Source organism: Coccinella septempunctata, chromosome 2 (assembly GCF_907165205.1).
Source record: "Coccinella septempunctata chromosome 2, icCocSept1.1, whole genome shotgun sequence".
NCBI classification, from domain to species: Eukaryota; Metazoa; Arthropoda; class Insecta; order Coleoptera; family Coccinellidae; genus Coccinella; species Coccinella septempunctata.
The window spans coordinates 42,322,084-42,341,046 of NC_058190.1; the positions used below are offsets into that span (position 1 = coordinate 42,322,084).

Consider the following 18,963-nt stretch of genomic DNA (forward strand, 5'->3'; position numbering starts at 1 on the left):
AACTTTGTGGAACCATCTGATGTGCATTATCTGTCTTAGATGACGTTGTTGCGTTTGTTCAAGCTGTTTGATATGTCGCCTGTAGGGCGTCCAGCTTTCGCTTCCGTAAAGAAGCGTTGGGAGGACCACTGCCTTGTAAACAGCTGTCTTGGTCTTCAGATTGAGGTCGTGATTTTGAAACACTCTATCCTTTAGCTTCCAGAATGCCCGTGATGCCGAATTGATACGGTTGTGTATTTCCGTGTCAAGGTTAGCCCTAGTATTTATGAAGCTTCCCAAGTATTTGAACTGCTCGACCTGTTCTAGAGTTTCATTCTCCAGGCTGATATGTGTTTGAAGGCTTTCTGGCGGACTAACCAGGATTTTGGTTTTGTCGATATTGAGTCTAAGGCCTAAAGCTCCGTATATATGTTTATAGGTGTCCAACATTATCTGTAGATCCTCCGAGCTGCTAACCTAACCTATAATGGAAGAAGTGGCCTACGTCATAATAGTTGGGGAGCCGACGATGCTAAATCGGGATTTACTCGAGAGTCGTGGAGACCTAGTGGATTTTGAGGATTAGATTGTAGAAAGGAAAAAAGGTTCTATGATGTATGCACTTTCAGCGGTGGGGAAAGCGTCTGCAGGTTTTCAAAGATGTAAAGAAAATCGTCAGGTGTACATACTCGAGAGTATTAGATTAAGATACTCTATATGCCCTACGTGTCTCTGATAATAAATTCATGTTAATCTGGCAGTTTGTGTGGTGGGGCTGGTCGTACGGAAGAGTTGAAAATGGTAAAAAAAAATTCGGGCGTGTCAGAATTTTAGAGGATATTTCAATTGGACCCAAAGGATGCTACTTTTCAAACGACTGATAATTCGGAAGTGACGCAAGGTCACAGCGGTCCTTTGAAAATCCAAGAAAAATCGTTACTTGTACATACTCGAGCCTGTCAGATTTTCATAGAGATGGTTAATCTCGGTGTTGCAGACGTGTTGACCCATTAATCTGACACTAATCAGGGGGGGTTTCTTAATCGGACAGTTTGAAGATGATAACAAGGCAGTCTCAAAACATTTCCCTTCCTGTACCTCTAATTGTTTCTGTATACATTATGAAAGTTGTAAATAACAAAATTCTATACAACTTTTGTCTGAAGCTATGTTACATACTCTTAACCGTTTTCAAGTTAGAGGGCGATAAAGCCGAAGAGCTTAGCCGCACATGCGAAACGCCAAGGTCAATGTAGAAACCCAATCTGATGTACCTTCATCGCCATATATCTCAAAAATGTTCAAACGTAGGAAAAATTGTTTCGGACAAAATTTGTAGAAAATGTTATGCTCTACAACTTTTATAATGAATACGAAAATGAATTTGAAGCCCCGGAGATGAAATAATTCAAAAAAACTGATTTTTGTGACCTTTATGGCAAATTTTTATTGTTTCGGCTTGCTGAAAATGTCAGATCACATTTTTTTCGTTATTTTTGAATCATTAGCTTCAAAATAAAAAAAAAAGCCTCCACGCTCGAGAATGTACACTTGACGTTTTTTTTTTTTGCAAGTTTGGTGCCCTCCCACACATTTTGTGCAAACTTAAATTGTCAGATTGAGAATGTACCTATACTTTTTAACATGTAATTAACCACATATAGGTACCTTAATCTGATACTCTCAAGTATGTACAATGATCGTTTTTTTTTTACTATTGTCCTAGACAATTCCCCCTATATATAGGTCTAATTTTTGGTAAAGGTACTCTACAGAGTCCAAGGTATCTCCCCGTATTTTATTCTGACACGCTCGAGTTAATCCCCCTCTTGGGCTCCCCAACTACAAAGGCAATCAGATAACTTATGACAACTGGCGTAGTTTGAAATCTGAAATTCATGTAGATTCAGATCATGATATAAAAATTGAGCGTTCTTATTCAAAAAAAGTGTTTCACCACTCTCAGACCATCCTTTAATGTCAAAAATAATTTCAGCTTCTGTGCAAATTGGCTATATTTCCGCAAAAGTTTGAATCCTTCTTCTAGTCCAAAATTTCATTGTTGACTTAAGTACCCGTTGTTTATGTGGATTCAAAGTCTTTTCATTCTACAATAAACCTCAATAAAGTTACTGCAACTTGTATATTGTTTCTCAACCCAACATCTCTACTTTTCTGTATAAATTTATCGTTTCTTATCTGAATCGACTCTATTTTCCTGCGAATACGAGATCGAATGTCTCGGACATTTTAATGAATGAAAGTAGGAATAGTAATTACCTTATTGTTGCATGCAAGCCAATACTGCTCCCATGCGTATCGATAATACTAGTAGTACACCCCGGAGTCAAAATGAATTAGCTATATCCGATCCAGAGCGTTGACCTCTCTTGGTGAGTCGAATTCAGCGGGGTGGCAACTCCCCAAGTCGAATCGATGTTTCCATTTAACCCATTTCAGGACGAATATAAATCTTACAGATTAATATCGCTGACTGGTTTTGTGCCCGGACAATTTCGCTTTTGGTTGGGAAGTGGACACACGAAGAAACATGGAAAGATCGGATAAGAATCCAATTCATCTCTTTTTCTCGGTGACAGTGGGCTGGGTTCTGGGATCTTGACAGGCTGTTTGTGGTAGAGGGGCCTTCTAGAAATTCGTGATGGATTTTGGCTCATTATTTACCACATATCTTGAAATTTTCACCGTAAAGATTTGGGATATGTGAGTTTCTTAAGGTGTTAATGTAGCAGATTCTTGATTGAAATCCTCCCTACTATACAGAGTGTTCCAGCAGTCGACGTAAAGCTGAGATTGGGTAACAGGCTAAGTTTATCATTTATTTTTCAAATTATTATTACATTGCATTTTTTCATTCGAGGAAATGCATCCTCTGTGATGATTTTTTAACTCCTCTTGCTACAAATCTTTATTTTTTCCAGTTTTATTTTTCCTATGTCGTCAGAGTGCTTCTGTAACGTGTTTTTTTCAAATTTTAAGCCAACTGCTTCATCTTGAAAGATTATGTCACTGTTTTCTGAACCAAGTATACAAAATTAAGGGCATGCTCAACTCCAACAGACTGTACTGCAAAAAACATATATTGAAGCAGTTTGGCGAGTGACTTCAAAAGTTAGAGCAGTCACTAAGGATTCTAAAGAGGTAAAACACTCCACTTTTCCTTAGATGGGACAAAAAGGAGGTTTTCCTTTCAGAAACACAGTTTCGAAAAATTTTAGGATTATTTCAGGTTGTCATGAAATTTTAACAACATATTATTGACAAGACACTTTTCTGTTGATCACTCTCAATCACTTGCGACAATTACCCAATATGATTTTTATTTTAACTCTCCAAACGCTTAATAGAGGGAGTGATTCCATTAAATCAGAAAAAATCCAGAAACATCATGTGATCTTAGCGAATTCTGCCATTACCTTGATTAAATTTAATGAAAGTACCTACTTAACTATATGGCATACACAAACCACGAACGTGCGTATCTACTCAATATAATGGCATTAAATTCTCTCCTCCCGGAAATGCCAAAATGCCCCAGCCCAACTCTGGTTAATTATCTATGACGTGTCATTGTCCACCCTACGGTTCATACGTCATTAAATATCTGGAGCCCTTGATACAATTTACACAGCTGTTGATCATTTTATTCGAATTCTATACTGATTCTACAGACTTCAATTAAGTTTGACTCGGTCAATGGGGTGTTGGACCAGCGAAGTGAAGGTATGGGCTATATGGGAACACCACCAACATTTTTTTGATTGCCTCCTGGCTCCCATAGAATGACTGCTCAATCAGTCAGTTTTCTGGTTTCTAAGAAAAAAATAATTTAGTGCGAACCTTCGAATTTGTGATTACCTATAATCCGGATATGCTATAGTTTATTTTGAGGCGGATAGACATTAGTAATAATATACAGGGTGTTTTCAAAGGTATATAACTCATAAAAAGAAGTCATTCCACCAAAAATTGCCTATAGTTATACAATATTCAAGATTGCTGAGCTGAGAAGTTCGACAAAATTTCATTAAATTTCAAGTACAGGATTGTGGAAGGTGACAATATGTATGGACAATAAATGGTTCAGTACTACCGAGTCCATCTTATTAATTGCAACAGATCACTTGAAAAAGTTATTGTATCTAGCGATTCATGGTGAAAAAAGTGTGTAAAAAATTGAGATGTCCTCCGTATGCGACCGTGAAAAATTGGATTGCAAGCTTCAAAAGAGGTCAATTTTCCATTGAAGATGGTGACCGATCGGGAAGGCCAGTTTCTGTGTCAGTCCCCGAAAATATCGTTGCAGTTCATGACATGACTTTATCAGACCGTAGAATTGGGCTAAAACGGATATCTGAAGCACTGAATATTTCATACGAACGCGTTCATCATATAGTTCACGTCAATTTGGACATGAGAAAAATTGCTGCAAAATGGATCCCCAAATGTTTGAATGTTGACCAAAAGCGTGCAAGAGTAGAAGCATCGCGTTCGATCTGTGCTCGATTTGAAAACGATGTAGACTTCTTAAACCGATTTGTTACTATGGATGAGACTTGGGTACATTTCTACGATCCAGAAACAAAGCAACAATCGATGGAATGGCGACACTCTGGTTCTCCAAGACCTAAGAAGTTTCGTGTCAAAAAATCTGCTGAAAATGTTCTTGCTTCAGTTTTTTGGGATTGCCATGGAGTAATCAGGATTGATTTTCTGGATAAGGGTAGAACAATAACCGGAGATTACTATTCGACATTATTGACCATTCTACGGGACAGAATTGAAGAGAAAAGACGCGGAAAGCTATCCAAAGGTGTTTTGTTTTCGCAGGATAACGCCCCTGCACACAAACCTCATGTTGCCATGCAAAAAATTTAGGGTTTGAATTACTAGAACACCCTCCTTATTCACCAGATTTGGCTCCATCCGTCTATCATCTCTTTCCTCAACTGAAAAAAGTTTAAAAGGTCGTTAATTTTTTTCCAACGAGAAGGTAATAAAAGCTGTGAAGGTCTGGTTTGCAGAGCAAGAAGAAACATTTGTTTTTTGAAAGGTCTAGAGACGTTGCAGGTTCGCTGTAATAAATGTATACAATTAAGAGGAGAATATGTTGAATTTTTGTTTGGTTCTATATTAGCCAAGAATTTTTCAATATATCCACGAACATACTTCCATATTCATTCCTGCTACCTCTGTTACCATAGGGCATAAACTGAAAATATCTTTTATTGTTGTCTTTTTTTTATGTTTGTTCCTTCTAAATCTTCTGAGAATTTCTTGAATTCTGATGAATGTATAGTAATTTCAGTCGAGACACTTATGTCATCGCACTTTAGAGCTGCTAAATGTTAATTTCAGAATATTAATATTTTATATATGTAGATGCTTCATAATTATCATTCAAGTTATAAACTATTGTTTTTGTTTTTGTGAACATTATTGTTCATTTTATATCAACTCTTTCTTCGTATCGCCTATTTTACGATGTTTTTCCTTCCAAATTTGGAAAAATGCTACCGTACGATGAACAGAGAGGTGCCAATTCTATTTTTCCCATTCCACCCTTTCTAAGGTGAAAATTCGATTATCAGCAATTCCACCTGAGACTCCTGCGACTGTCGACGTCAAAACACTCCTGAAAACCTCTGAAAATCAGGATAGGCGTCTCGGACGCATATCCGTCCGTTCTGCAGACTGATCGCAGGAGGCTATATAAACAACTGCAGAGCCGCGGGCTCGACAGTCAGCTGTTGGTAAGTGCAGCGCGCTAACTCACGGTCTTCATTTCTTTCATTACCGGTGTTCTCATTAATTTGTTTTATCGCAGTGATCATGGCCACCTACGCTGCTTACAGGCACATCGAATTGGACAAAGTTGGCTACAGCAAAAAAAGGTAGGATCTCATTTTCTTCAGTATGAATGTCAAATTTTTTTTAATTTACAAATTATTTTTCTCAATTCAATATTCAGAACAATCTCTCGTCCGTTTATACAATATGATTTTATAAATTCTGTCTAGCAAAGTTGAACTCTTATTTCGTTACAGATTTCCTTTTGTTTCATTCATTAATCCTTCTTTCTTATGTTTATGTAACTGAGCAACTCATATCTCATCATTTCAGATCAAAACTAATTTTCATCAGAATAATAATTAAATTAAATAATTTGAGTTTATGATGAAGAAATGTCAATTAGAATTTTCCATGTTAGGAAAAGTTCAATAGGAATTCAAAGTAAGGTCGAACAGTTCTAATATAAATTGTAGTTGGTAAATTCATACTTAAGATTAGTGGCTGAAAATATTTTAAAGGTAATATTTCCTTCAGTTTAGAGATATTATATCCTGCAGTGAAATTTTTCTCTAAGATTTGGTTTACAGAAAACATCGAAACCAAAATTAAATTGGTTAATGAAGCAGATATTCTCAAAAAACAATTTCATGCCATTTTCATTCATTAGTCTGAAAACAAACAAAAAACTGTTAGCAAACATATAAATCCCTTTTGTGAATGGCATTAATTCCTTCATTGACTTTTCCGTAAAGCATGCATATTCAAAGTAAAATTTCTTCAAAATCTCTAAAACTAACCTCAAAATAGAGTCACGATGTATCTTGTCGAAAAATACGTCTTTTTAAATAGGAAAAATATGGGCAAAAATATTTCAAATCAACTCTCATTCCCTAATTCTAAAAATTTGAATGAAATGAATTATTCTAACAAGGGGAACGAACAAATAATGATATATAGTGAAAATATGAAAAGATAAACAAAGTATGTATACCGATAATAAAACTGATATAGTCTCGAATTGGAAATTTCATGTTGATGTTAACAAAAAGTGTAGATGAAAATCAGTACAAGTATCGTTCAAAATTTGATGATATAAAACATTCAAAAAATCAGTATTGAAGATGGACACTCGAAATATTTATTTTTACGACGTTTATGGTTGTGGAAATGCCATCTTTATGTTACGGTGTATTAGGTACAATTCATTCACGTCCTATCTCAACCTGTCTTTGGCGAAGTAAAAAAATTTTTTTTCAAGAAGATGTTCGAGGATTGCTCGAACAATCCACATTTTTCTTTCAACTTCACTTCGCAACAGTTTCGCAGACTTTGGAAATGATGAACTATGATAGATCTGTTTTATGGTGACAAATTTATCAAAAAATAGGTCTTGTATCTTGAGGAAGTGCTTCCAACACCGTTACTAATATAACTTGAGGTTCCTATTATGGATTTTCGGGGTATCAACCTCCCTAAACTTTGCATATCACCGGGAAACCTGTCTTTCTTTCCGGAGCTCGTAGCGAGCAAAGTAATCGATAACGAAGCAACGTCCGCATAAGTGTTACATTCGGGATTACGAGAAACTCGATATTGAAGGAGATGTCATTAACCCTTTGCTGTATTTGTGGTGATTCCCCACTCAGAAACCCTTTCTGCCTCAAACACCGTTCATATTAAAAAAGTCTCTTTCACGGTGTACTGAAAAATATCATTTCACTGGCATAACTACAGCATTGACCAAAATATTATTCATTCATAGTAGGTACCATGATTTGATGGAAGAAAAATCTTCAAATCTGAGAAAGCGTCAAAAAATAATGAGAAATTGATGACATAAATTTCGATTGAAGAATTGTATCAATAACAGATTTTTGGATGAATAGTCAGAGGAATAATTCTGGCTTCACTAATCGGGAAAAATTTCAGGAAAAAATTTCATTACCTATCGGTTTATGGTCTAGATATTTGGAACTTGTGTATCAATTCCAGAACCTTTTTTCGAAAACTATCACTAATCATAATGTAGGTACGTTACAAAATTAGCAACCATTAATTAATTTGTCGAGAATAAATCTTTATAAATGTTTAAATATTATAATACTGGGTGTTTTGTGATTGGTCTTCTGGAAGTTTTACAAGAACTTTCAATTCTTCTACCCCATTTACCTCCCTTTCACGATATGAGTTTTTCTAGTCTTTGTTCCTTTCTTTCTGCTAATCGGGATTATACAGGTTGAGTCAATAATGCGCAATCTCTCGATAACTCTTAGAAATTTTGGGCTCGGAATCAACAGAAGCTAAAATTATTATTTTTGACTTTATCTCCAAAAAAGGTGAAACATTATGTCACCCTGATTTTTCAAATGAGAATATCCACTTTCTATATCATATTCTGAATCTACATAATAGGTTCTTCTGTTTGCATAAAAAGTGTAGCACTTTTCTACACTCGATTTGATTTACACCAGTGTAGAGGAAGTGTAGTTTATACACACATAGTCAAAAGGAGAAGTAGATAAACTACGCCTCCTCTACACTGGTGTAAATTCAATCAGCAAACGAATACTAAAATCGAGTGTAGAAAAGTGTTACACTTTTTATGCAAACGAAAGGACCTTTTATAATTCTGATTTCGAAATACCCCAATTGTTATAATTTATCTGACGTTGGCCATTTTCTCCAACAAATTTCATGGTTATGATTGTTTTAACTAGAGATCATATCTATAAAAACGTTCTAGATGAATGTATGATTTATTTATCGAATTCCTCAAGAGTTTTCAAGTCTTCATGTCCATAACTTCATCATTTCGAATGGCATGCCATGAATTTTTTTTGTCTGATGGATACCTTTCTGCCTATTTGATATAGTTCTTTTTCATTGAAACATTTAAGGCCTAAAATGAATAGTTTTCATTCATAATGCTTTAATCACTACACTACGAAAAGGGCACGTTTTGATAACGCTTAATGTATCCAGAACTTCTGTCATGTACCATGAATACATAAATATTGAAAAAACTCAGATTCAATAAGTTTTATCATTTGATCCATGTAATGAAAAAAAAATTATATTCATTTCTAGCACTCAAGGTTAGGGTTGCCATTTGAAAAACTCAACTACCCTTCACGTAAATCGCATAAATCAAAATAAAAATTGACCTGTTCCTGTATATTTCTACAGAATAGTGAATACCAAAGATATGAGTTTTTTATAAGAAGTTGTTGAAGAATCATGGTCTACGAATCGCAATAATTAGTAGGTACCTTATTGAAAATAATATCTGATTCGTAAACATCTGTTTTTTATTCAGTCGGATAAGAAACATTTTTTTCCTGCCATGTTTCGTTGAATTATGACCATGTTATATTTGATGTAACTCAAAGGAGGAAAGGCACTCTCACGTAGACTCTTTGACGTTTTAAACGTAAGAAATGATTCCGACAGTCGAAACACGTCGTTAACGTCTAAAGATAGCTTTATATCTCCACTATATTCCGGCTAAATGACCCACGAAAACGTATCCCATTCGATAATGAAAGAAATATTGTTTTCTTCATTAGAGAAAGTATAAATAATCGCCACCTTTCTTCAAGTAGACAAAATCGAGAAAACCTTTCATCGAAAGAAATCGGTTCACCGTTTGTTGGTACAACAAAAGGACGGATATCATCGATTGTTGCAATGGTTCATTAATAGGATTTCAAGTATAATGTTCACGAAACCTTATAGCCATGAGGAAAGCGAACACGAATTTGTGTTCGGTAAATTAATTTGGGAGATTCGACGATTACGTTCTCAAAACTAAATCGACTGGGTTAATAGAAGGGAAATATAATTTCGGCTAGATGTATATTTCGTGAATTGAAAAGGAACTTTCGTTCCTATTGTGATCCGACTATTATTCTCCATTTGATGAAACAAGGCGGTCTGCAGGCATTCTCTCTATTCTCCTTTCTTGATTGAATTTTCTCGTATAGCCCGTATAGTCTATAGGAGATTTCTGAATGACGCACTTTTCGTTCTACAAAAAGCGTAGGAAAAATTCTTCAATAATAATATTGTTACTTCCGAAATGATAAATTTCAATCTCCTACAACAATGGAAATTTTAAGGAAACAAGAATTAATACCTAAGTACGGATGACTGCATTTCGATTGCTGGATTTATTTCTGTCATTAATTTTCATAGCGATCATAATTTTCAATTGGAAATGGGTTTCATGGAGTGGAATTAAAAAAAACAGAGAGAAAACAGATATTTATTGAAAAATTCCATGGAAACTTCCTTCCCTCAAAAGATGACTCGACTCACTAGCAATTTTATTCATTTCCAAAGAATCGTAATATACAGGGTGTATCTGAAACACAACGGAAAAATGAAAGGGGTTATTCTTCGTGAAAATTGAAGTGAGTATTTGGAATAAAATTTTTTTCCCCAGAAAAGTTTTTCTTATTTATTTTCCCTGTATATTGAGCTAAAGGCACGAAGCTTGGCAAATATCATTTGTCAATGCAATTACACATGTTGGAATCTTTTCCAACCTTGAAGTATGCTCAGAAAGGATTAAAATAGTAAACCTCTAAGATATTTTTTCTCACAACTTTTTTTGGATGAAAATTTTCACTTCAAAATAACATGGCTACAGATCCAATTCATACACTATCTTTTTTATTTCTACAATTCAACAGCAACTAGCTTCCAGAAAAAGGGTGAAGTCCATCAAGGACCAACAGCATTCAATCAACGTTTCGAAATGACTTTACGCAGTCGAGATTTAATAGTCGTACTTAGAAAATCGTAAAACTGAAAATTTGTTTGTTCAAATCCGTTGAACCTAGCTAGTTCATAACAATGAAACTCTGTTGGTTCGTTTATATCTGAATGAATATGCTTTTGTTCACGAGAAGAGTCTTGAGAATTGTGTTATATCATTAAAATATAAGGAGTTTGAGTGGTCTGAAGAAAGTCACGATCAATAATCTCATTCAGTAAGTTCATAACCATCAAGTACAATAAACAAATTTTACGTTGTTGTATGCCAAATACGATATACATACGAGGATATATTGAAAAATTCTTAGCCTACTATAGAATCAAACAAAATTTCAATGTCGAAATATTTCACTACTCAACATATTCTCCCCTTAATTGGATACATTTATTACAGCGAACCTGCAACGTCTCTAGACCTTTCAAAAAAAATGTTTCTTCTTGCTCTGCAAACCAGACCTCCACAGCTTTTATTACCTCCTCGTTGGAAAAAAATTTATGACCTTTTAAACTTTTTTTCAGTTGAGGAAAGAGATGATAGTCGGATGGAGCCAAAACTGGTGAATAAAGGGGGTGTTCTAGTAATTCAAACCCTAAATCACGAATTTTTTGCATGGCAACATGAGATTTGTGTGCAGGAGCGCGTCTTTTCTCATTAATTTTTCCCGTACACTGGTCAGTAATTTCGATTAGTTATCTCAGGTTATTGTTCTACCCATACAATCAATCATGATGACTCCATGGCAATCCTAAAAAACTACTTTTCCAGCAGATTTTTGGACACGAAACTTCTTAGGTCTTGGTGAACCAAAGTGTCGCCATTCCATCGATTGTTGCTTTATTTCTGGGTAGTAGAAATGTACCCAAGTCTCATCCATAGTAACAATTCGGTTTAAGAAGTCTATATTGTTTTCAAATCGAGCACAGATCGAACGCGATGCTTTTACCCTTGCACGTCAACACGGTCAACATTCAAACATTTGGGGATCCATTTTGCAGCAATTTTTCTCATGTCCATATGACGTGAACTTTAAGATGAACTCGTTCGTATGAAATATTCAGTGCTACAGATATCCGTTTTAGCCCAATTTGACGTTCTTATAAAATCATGTCATAAACTGCATCGATATTTTCGAGGACTGACACAGAAACTTGCCTTCCCGATCGGTCATCATCTTCAATGGAAAATTTACTTCTTTTGAAGCTTGCAGTCCAGTTTTTCACGGTCGCATATTCGAAGGACATTGATCACCAGGGGTATTAAGCTTACCTCTTAACCCTTTTAAATACAGGTATTTGATGATGGCACGATACTCCAATTTTTCGATTTTCACAATTTCTGTGGACATCTTCTTTCTTTTAATTTATAACGTAACTGTGGTTCACTTTTTTGGCCTCAAACTTCACACCGACACTTCTAATGAGTTATTGTTCGTTGCTATGGTAACGCAATATTTTTTTAAGCGTGGAACTGGTCTAGGCTAACTAGATATAAATTCCTCCTCGTATTATGTATGGAGCCAGCCGGTAGGGTATCATTTAACTGTCTGTTTCTGCTACATATGATTGACCAAAAATTACTGGCTCAACATTAAAATATCGATCTTTCTGAAACATCAATGTGTGGTTTGTATCTTTAGGTTTATAACTCAAGTACGATTCGTCTGTGAAACACGAGAACTCTGACCTGTCTGTTATTCCACTTGCGAGCGAAACATCGCTACTCCTCGCCGCAAACGTGCTACCTGATTAAACACCGATATTCATGATAGCCCCCGGCTCCTCCAACGAATGAAACAGCTTCTTCAGGCCACATCTTATCAAATTTAAAACAGCATCGGCTCATTTCTATAATTGTGATGTTTACATCTCTATTAGAATGTAATATACATAAATTTATGTGAGACGTCTAATAACCGCCTTCTTGGGCTGACGGTGGCGTTTGCGGTCTAGAACTACTTCTTAATTTGGTTTGAAGTAGGAATCAATTTGTCCGGAGCACGGATTGTGATAGGTTAAACTGGAAGTAATTGGATCGTTGAAAAGTGCTCTTTTCTCGGAGATTATATGCTGCTGACTGGAAGAAGGATCAATCTAGATTGTAGAATGTAGATCTCTTCGGACAGGCTTATGAGGGGTATGTTTTCCTCATGAATTCAAAAAGACCCTACTCGTATTGAAGCGAGTAGATCCTGATGGGGTAGATGACGAATCATCAACAACCCCTTGACTGAGATTGGGTTAAGCCAGTGCCTCACACGTCTAGTGCAGGGGTAATCTAGTAACTAATTCACTGATTTCATACTGCATGAAGTTCCAAAAGACATTTGAAAGAAGCCCAGACCCTACAGAACACTCTTTCTATTTTCATAGACCCCGCAAAACCACAGCTGATAAGGGGTTGTTCAGAAGCATACTTCTGCAAGAAGACTGACATAAAATGCTCAGAGAAAAGTCATATTGTAATAGTTGGGGAGCCGACGATGCTAAATCAGGATTTACTCGAGCGTCGTGGAAACCTAATGGATTTTGAAGATTAGATGGTATAGAAAGAAAAAAAGGTTCTATGATGTATCCCCACAGCGGTGGGGAAACCGTCTGCAGGTTTTTGAAGAGTAAAAAAGTAAAAAAAAATCGTCAGGTGTACATACTGGATCGTGTCAGATTAAGATACTGTATATGCCCTACGTGTCTCTGCGATAATAAATTCATGTTAATCTGACAGTTTGCGTGGTGGAGCTGGCCGTACAGAAGAGTTGAAAATGGTCAAAAAAAAATTTTTTCGAGCGTGTCAGATTTTTAGAGGATATGTTAATTGAACCCGAAGGAAGCTGTTTTTCAAGACGCTGACATTTCGGACGTGACGCAAGGTCACAGCGGTCCTTTGAAAATGCAAGAAAAAATCGTAACTTGTACATATTGAGCGTGTCAGATTTTCATACATATGGTTAATCTCGGTGTTGCAGACGTGTTCACCCCTTAATCTGACACTAATCAGTAGGGGTTTTCTTAATCTGACAGTTTAAAGATGATAATAAGGCCTTTTTTTAAATATCTCCATTCCTGTACCTCTAATCGTTTTTGTATTAATCATGAAAGTTGTAGATAATAAAATTCTATACATACATACTTTTGTCTGAAGCAATTTTACATACCCTTAACCGTTTTCGAGTTAGAGGGCGAGGAGCTTAGCCACATATGCGAAAGTCCAAGGTCAATGTAGAAATCCAGTCTAATGTACATTCATCCCAAAAACGTTCAAAGGTAGGAAAAATTGCTTCGGACAAAATTTGTAAGGAATGTTATGCTTAACAACTTTTATAATGAATGCGAAAACAAATTGAAGCCCAGGTGAATAGATAATTCAAGAAAAACTGATTTTTGTGAAATTTATGGCCAATTTTTACTGTGTCGGCTTGCTGAAACTGTCAGATTATATTTTTTCCATTATTAATGAATCACAAGCTTCAAAATAAGAAAAAAGAGAAAAAAAGACATCGAGCTCGAGAATGTAGGTACACTTGACTTCTTTTTGGCGCCATCCCACACATTTTGGTCACGTTTAAATTGTCAGATAAAGAGAATATATAACATGTGATTAGCCACATATCTCTTAATCTGACACGATCGATGATGTACACTGATTGTTGTTTTTACTATTCTGTCCTAGACAATTCCCCATATATGAAGGTCTAATTCCTAGAAGAGGTACTCTACAGGGTCCAAGGTATCTCCCCTTATATTAATCTGACACGCTCGAGTAAATCCCAAATTTCCGTCTTGGGCTCCCCAACTATAAGGGCCATACCTGCTCTATTATTCTTTTCTCGAAGATCAACACTCCAAGAGGTTTCAGGTGACAAAAATTCGATATTCTGGAGGACATTTGATATACAAATCTAACGAGGAGCTCAACATCCTGAATAAAATGCCCAAAAACAGCAAATTTCCCAACTCGCTTATTCTTGGGAAGAATAGACCTAATGTTAGTTTTCAGATATTGCGGCAGAATAGTACATAAAGCAGAAACAGTTATCTTTAGCATAGTGCATGGTGGTAATTAAAATGATGATATGAGAAGAGATCCTTCTTCTCAAAAGGTCGATGTAATCGAAGAATAGGACTCGTTCTCTGGGATTAGAGAATAAAATCTCAATATCATTATCTTCAACTCATTAACACTCATCAATGCAATATTACACCTGGTTAACGAACTCACAACGAATACCGATGGGCAATATCTCTGTGTTTAATACTGAACTACAAGGAACATTAAACTCCCATTACCGTTGTTTAAAAACTTCGAAATATAATATAATAGGTTCAGAGGAGTATTCATTACGGGTTTCATGATCATACAAGTAATATTTTAGCTATTCTCGGAAGAGCAATGTTACTGAACTCATGTTTCAACGCGCAATGATTTGAGTATTTCTGTTTTTATTGTATGGATCCTTTGGATACAGTGTAAGATCTCCTGATGTTTATTGCCCTGTTTGAAAATACGACATCGCTAGTGATATTCGCGATAAAACTATCTAGGCCATTCATTCTTTCGACATGTTGGAAATTATTCGAATTCGATGGAAAAAATTCAGTTCTAAAAGTTTTCAAACATGGGTAATTGACAAGCGATTAATACGTATCCTTAAAGTATCTAAGCCTAAGCGGAAATCATTTGCCCGTTTCACAGGAAATTTCACATACCTCATGCTCATTTTCATAGTTGATTTACGATTTCCAGAATAATTCAGCGGAGATCCGTTTCCAATAGAAAGGTATACAGATCCTTTTCGTGACAGTGGTTTATTTTCGACATCAGATTAGATTTAGATAGTTGATCGGTGTTTTTGAAACTTGTACTGCAACCCCACTGAAAATCTAGAATGTAAGTGAGGAAAAAACACTTTTATATAAGAATCGAAATACCAAGGGTGAGGAAAAAATAACTTGCTCATTTTGGGTGCATGTAGACAACACCAGTGGACCATTATCTAGTAAGCTAGTAAAAAAATTTGAAAAATCACATTTCTTTTGGGAAATGGCAAGATCTCGAGTGAATTCAAGATTTCCCTCAGGAATTCGATTTTATTCCAGTTTTTACTATTATACAGAGCGAGTCTTTGACTCGTACAAATATTTAGATTCTTTAGGTCAAAAGTAACACTTTTTTCCTTTGGCATTTTCTTCGAATCTGCTCGGTTCAAAAGATACAAGCTGTTGAAAAACTATAAAAAAACTTATATCTCTCGATCCAAAAATTCAAGAAATCCCACTCTTGAAACTAAGTTGGACGCTATCTGATTAATTTTTGGGGGTTTTGTAAAATAAAAGTGTTCTTCATATTTTCTCGTATAATGCGCCTTTTTCGAGTAATTTGATGTTCAAAATTAAGAAATATCTGTGGAATTCGAAAAATTGGGTACTTTGACCGAATGCAACTCTTTTCAAAAAATGCACAGGTGTGTAGTGTCACAGATTTAGCTCTACAAATGGTACAAAAAAAGTGTTTCTTGACTTCACTAATCTACTGTTATTATAATATTTGTACGACTCAAAGACTCACCCTGTATACTTGAGACCATATTCCAGAACCACTGCTTCAAAGCGAATAGAAGGCAGTGATTACCTTCCACGGTGTTATAATTGACTATAGCAAATTCCGCAACAAAAGATTTCTGTATTGTAGATTCATTTCGTTACAGATCATTAAGGATAACCTATAATAATCTACGGAATATTCTTCCGATACGGTCCTAATGCCTCGATGCAGTGCGCCCATTAAAGGATAGAAAGAAAAAAATGTTGTGTAATACTTTCTGTGAGGAAGTAACCGATAAGATGTATACTTTCGAATAGGTGGGTTGAGTATCGGATTGTGTTCGGTGAATTTTGAGACGCGGAGTAATTGAGTACTGATTACCTCTATTGGATCATTTTAATTTGCATGGATTATATCTACCTTTCTAGCGAAGGAATTCTCGATAGGTTATTTCTTTATTTTATAATTACTATTATGAAATATGGTTGAGATTGTGGTTACATTAGTTCAGAAATCTCATTGGTCCAAAGTAAATGATAAATTCACCTATTATGTTACTGTGAAATGATTTCTCGTTGTTATGGTGAGTTTATGGAGAGTAACTAAGAACTTATTCCTAAGAAAGGGACCAATCTCACATAGCAAACAGATTGGTCTCTTTCTTGGTGACTCTGTATAAACTTACCATTACAAATTATTTCCACTGAACTGTACATACGAATTCGTTAAGAAAAAGTCTTTTATAATCTGCGAAAATATGAAAGGCCTTCCATTAAAATCAAAACATTTGAGGATAGTTAGTTCAGAATGGGCAAAATTCGATAGCATTGAATGGCAGCTCTACAACTAGAAGAGCTAAGAAAAATAAATGGCAATTTTGCAAACCTAAATTAAAATGAATATATCCCGAAACTTTTTCAACTAGTAGATACTCAATAGCCTTTTCAAAGACAGGCTGTGCTAGCACTACACAGTATAGGGTATATGTAAATATGAAATAGTCATGGAAATTCTCGTTATTTCCTCATTTTCCAAGCATCTTCCCGAATATCTGGAATGAAAGTGATATTCAAAGTCTCTCATAACCTGACACAACATATGTAGAAGCATGAAACTTCATAATCATATCATATTAATGAATATAAACTACCAACTTTACCGAACTAGTTTTTGAGTTCTCTTTATTGGAAGAACAACTAGAGACACGACTTATATTATATATTCTGAATCAGAAAATAATATGGTACTGGAATATGTACAAATATCAAAGGCTTTATGATTAAAAAAATGAAAGTTACCACTATATCACTGAAGTGGCGAACTAAATAAAATCTCTGACTACGCCACTGCATTCTACATGAAAAAGTGTCCCTAGAATCTAATATTTGTTTTTCGATATCACTGAAATTTTATGAAATGAAGGCAACAATTAAAAAGGCCGAAAAATGAGTTTTTACTCTTAACTTGAGAATAAATGAAGATAGAAGGATGCGATTTTGACCATCATCCATCCATTCAATTCTATCGAATCTTGCCCATTTCATACAACTGCAGAAGAAACTTAATTTGAGTTCCTATTGAACGCAAATTTTAAAGAAATTCATATTTAGGATAAAATAACCAACAAAAATATTTCGACATCATTACCTAGATCGACTTGAAGACCCAAGCAAGAATCGTTAGAAAGCAATATTTCATAGTCAATATTCGGAATGGAATATCCTCAAACTTGTCTTTCCTTGCCCATCTTCATGTCGCAATATAATAGATATCCCATCCAACATGACCGTCAGGAGCTGTCAGATATTTCCCATATCGGCGTCTTTACAAAGTACACACGTCACTTCGCACAACATCATGTTCATTAATATTGACATTGACAATGAACCTCGAAATACCGTTCAAGTTCAAAGGCTTTTGAAATACCCAAGGTACAACCAATGCGCTTTACATAGCGGAAAGTGCCCACTTTATGGGTACAGACTTGGTTGCATATTTCAATCCACATACCGGTTCTTTAATTGCTCGAAAAATGTTCCATGTTTCGCTCGAAAGGCAGGCGAAGTACTTTATGTTGTTACTTTAGGGATTTCGTGATGATTTCCGTTGACCAAGTTACATTTTCTCATGAATCGAAGGGCCTGTTCCGATATTGCTGAACAGTACTGTCAGTATTTCAGAAACGATGCCTATTGGCCCAGTCGTTCGAGTTCTATTGTTATTCGATTGCGGGCCAGTACTAACAGCAATATCGGAACAGGCCCTATATACTATGCCTTTGCAAAGCCTGTGGATCTGACTATGATGATTTAAAAGAATGAAATTAAGCATACATTCTATAATTGAAATGGGTAGAAAAATCCTCCATCAAACTTTGTTTCGCGAGAAATTTTCTTCATATTTTTATTATACCACTGAAAAATTAATTCTTGATAGCTTGGTTCATTTTGAACAAATAAGGTTTTTGAGAAAAAATAATTTATGAGCAGATATTGCCTCCTAAGAAAAAATTGCTTTTCAGGTGCCATCTTTAGGGGGGTTGTATCAAAGCAAAAAAAAAATTTATACGAAACACCCAAACTTTTTTCAAAACTATTAATTCACACCCTATATTGCCTATAAAGGGTCTTTGACTCGAACACATATTTTATAAGAAGATTGATTGAGGTCAAAAGAAACACTCTTTTTCTACACCAGTTTTTTCGATTTGGCCCTGATAAAATTATATAGCCATTTTGAGTTTTCATAATGAGCTGTGCCACCCCTGGAAAAACGAAAAGTTCTTCAGAATAACTAGCTTAATCTGTGACACTACACATCTGTGGATCTTTTAAACAGAGTCGTGTTCAGCC

At 35.5% G+C, this 18,963-nt stretch overlaps 1 protein-coding gene across 1 annotated transcript in view; it reads left to right on the top strand.

The window, feature by feature from the left end:
* Nucleotides 1-5,728: 5,728 nt before the first annotated feature.
* Nucleotides 5,729-18,963, top strand: part of LOC123306645 (microtubule-associated protein Jupiter-like) — a 63,982-nt gene continuing 50,747 nt past the window's right edge. The window contains exon 1 of the mRNA XM_044888743.1: nucleotides 5,729-5,894. Coding sequence (XP_044744678.1) covers nucleotides 5,833-5,894 — 62 coding nt within the window. The 5' untranslated portion in view covers nucleotides 5,729-5,832. The remainder of the gene's footprint in view (nucleotides 5,895-18,963) is intronic.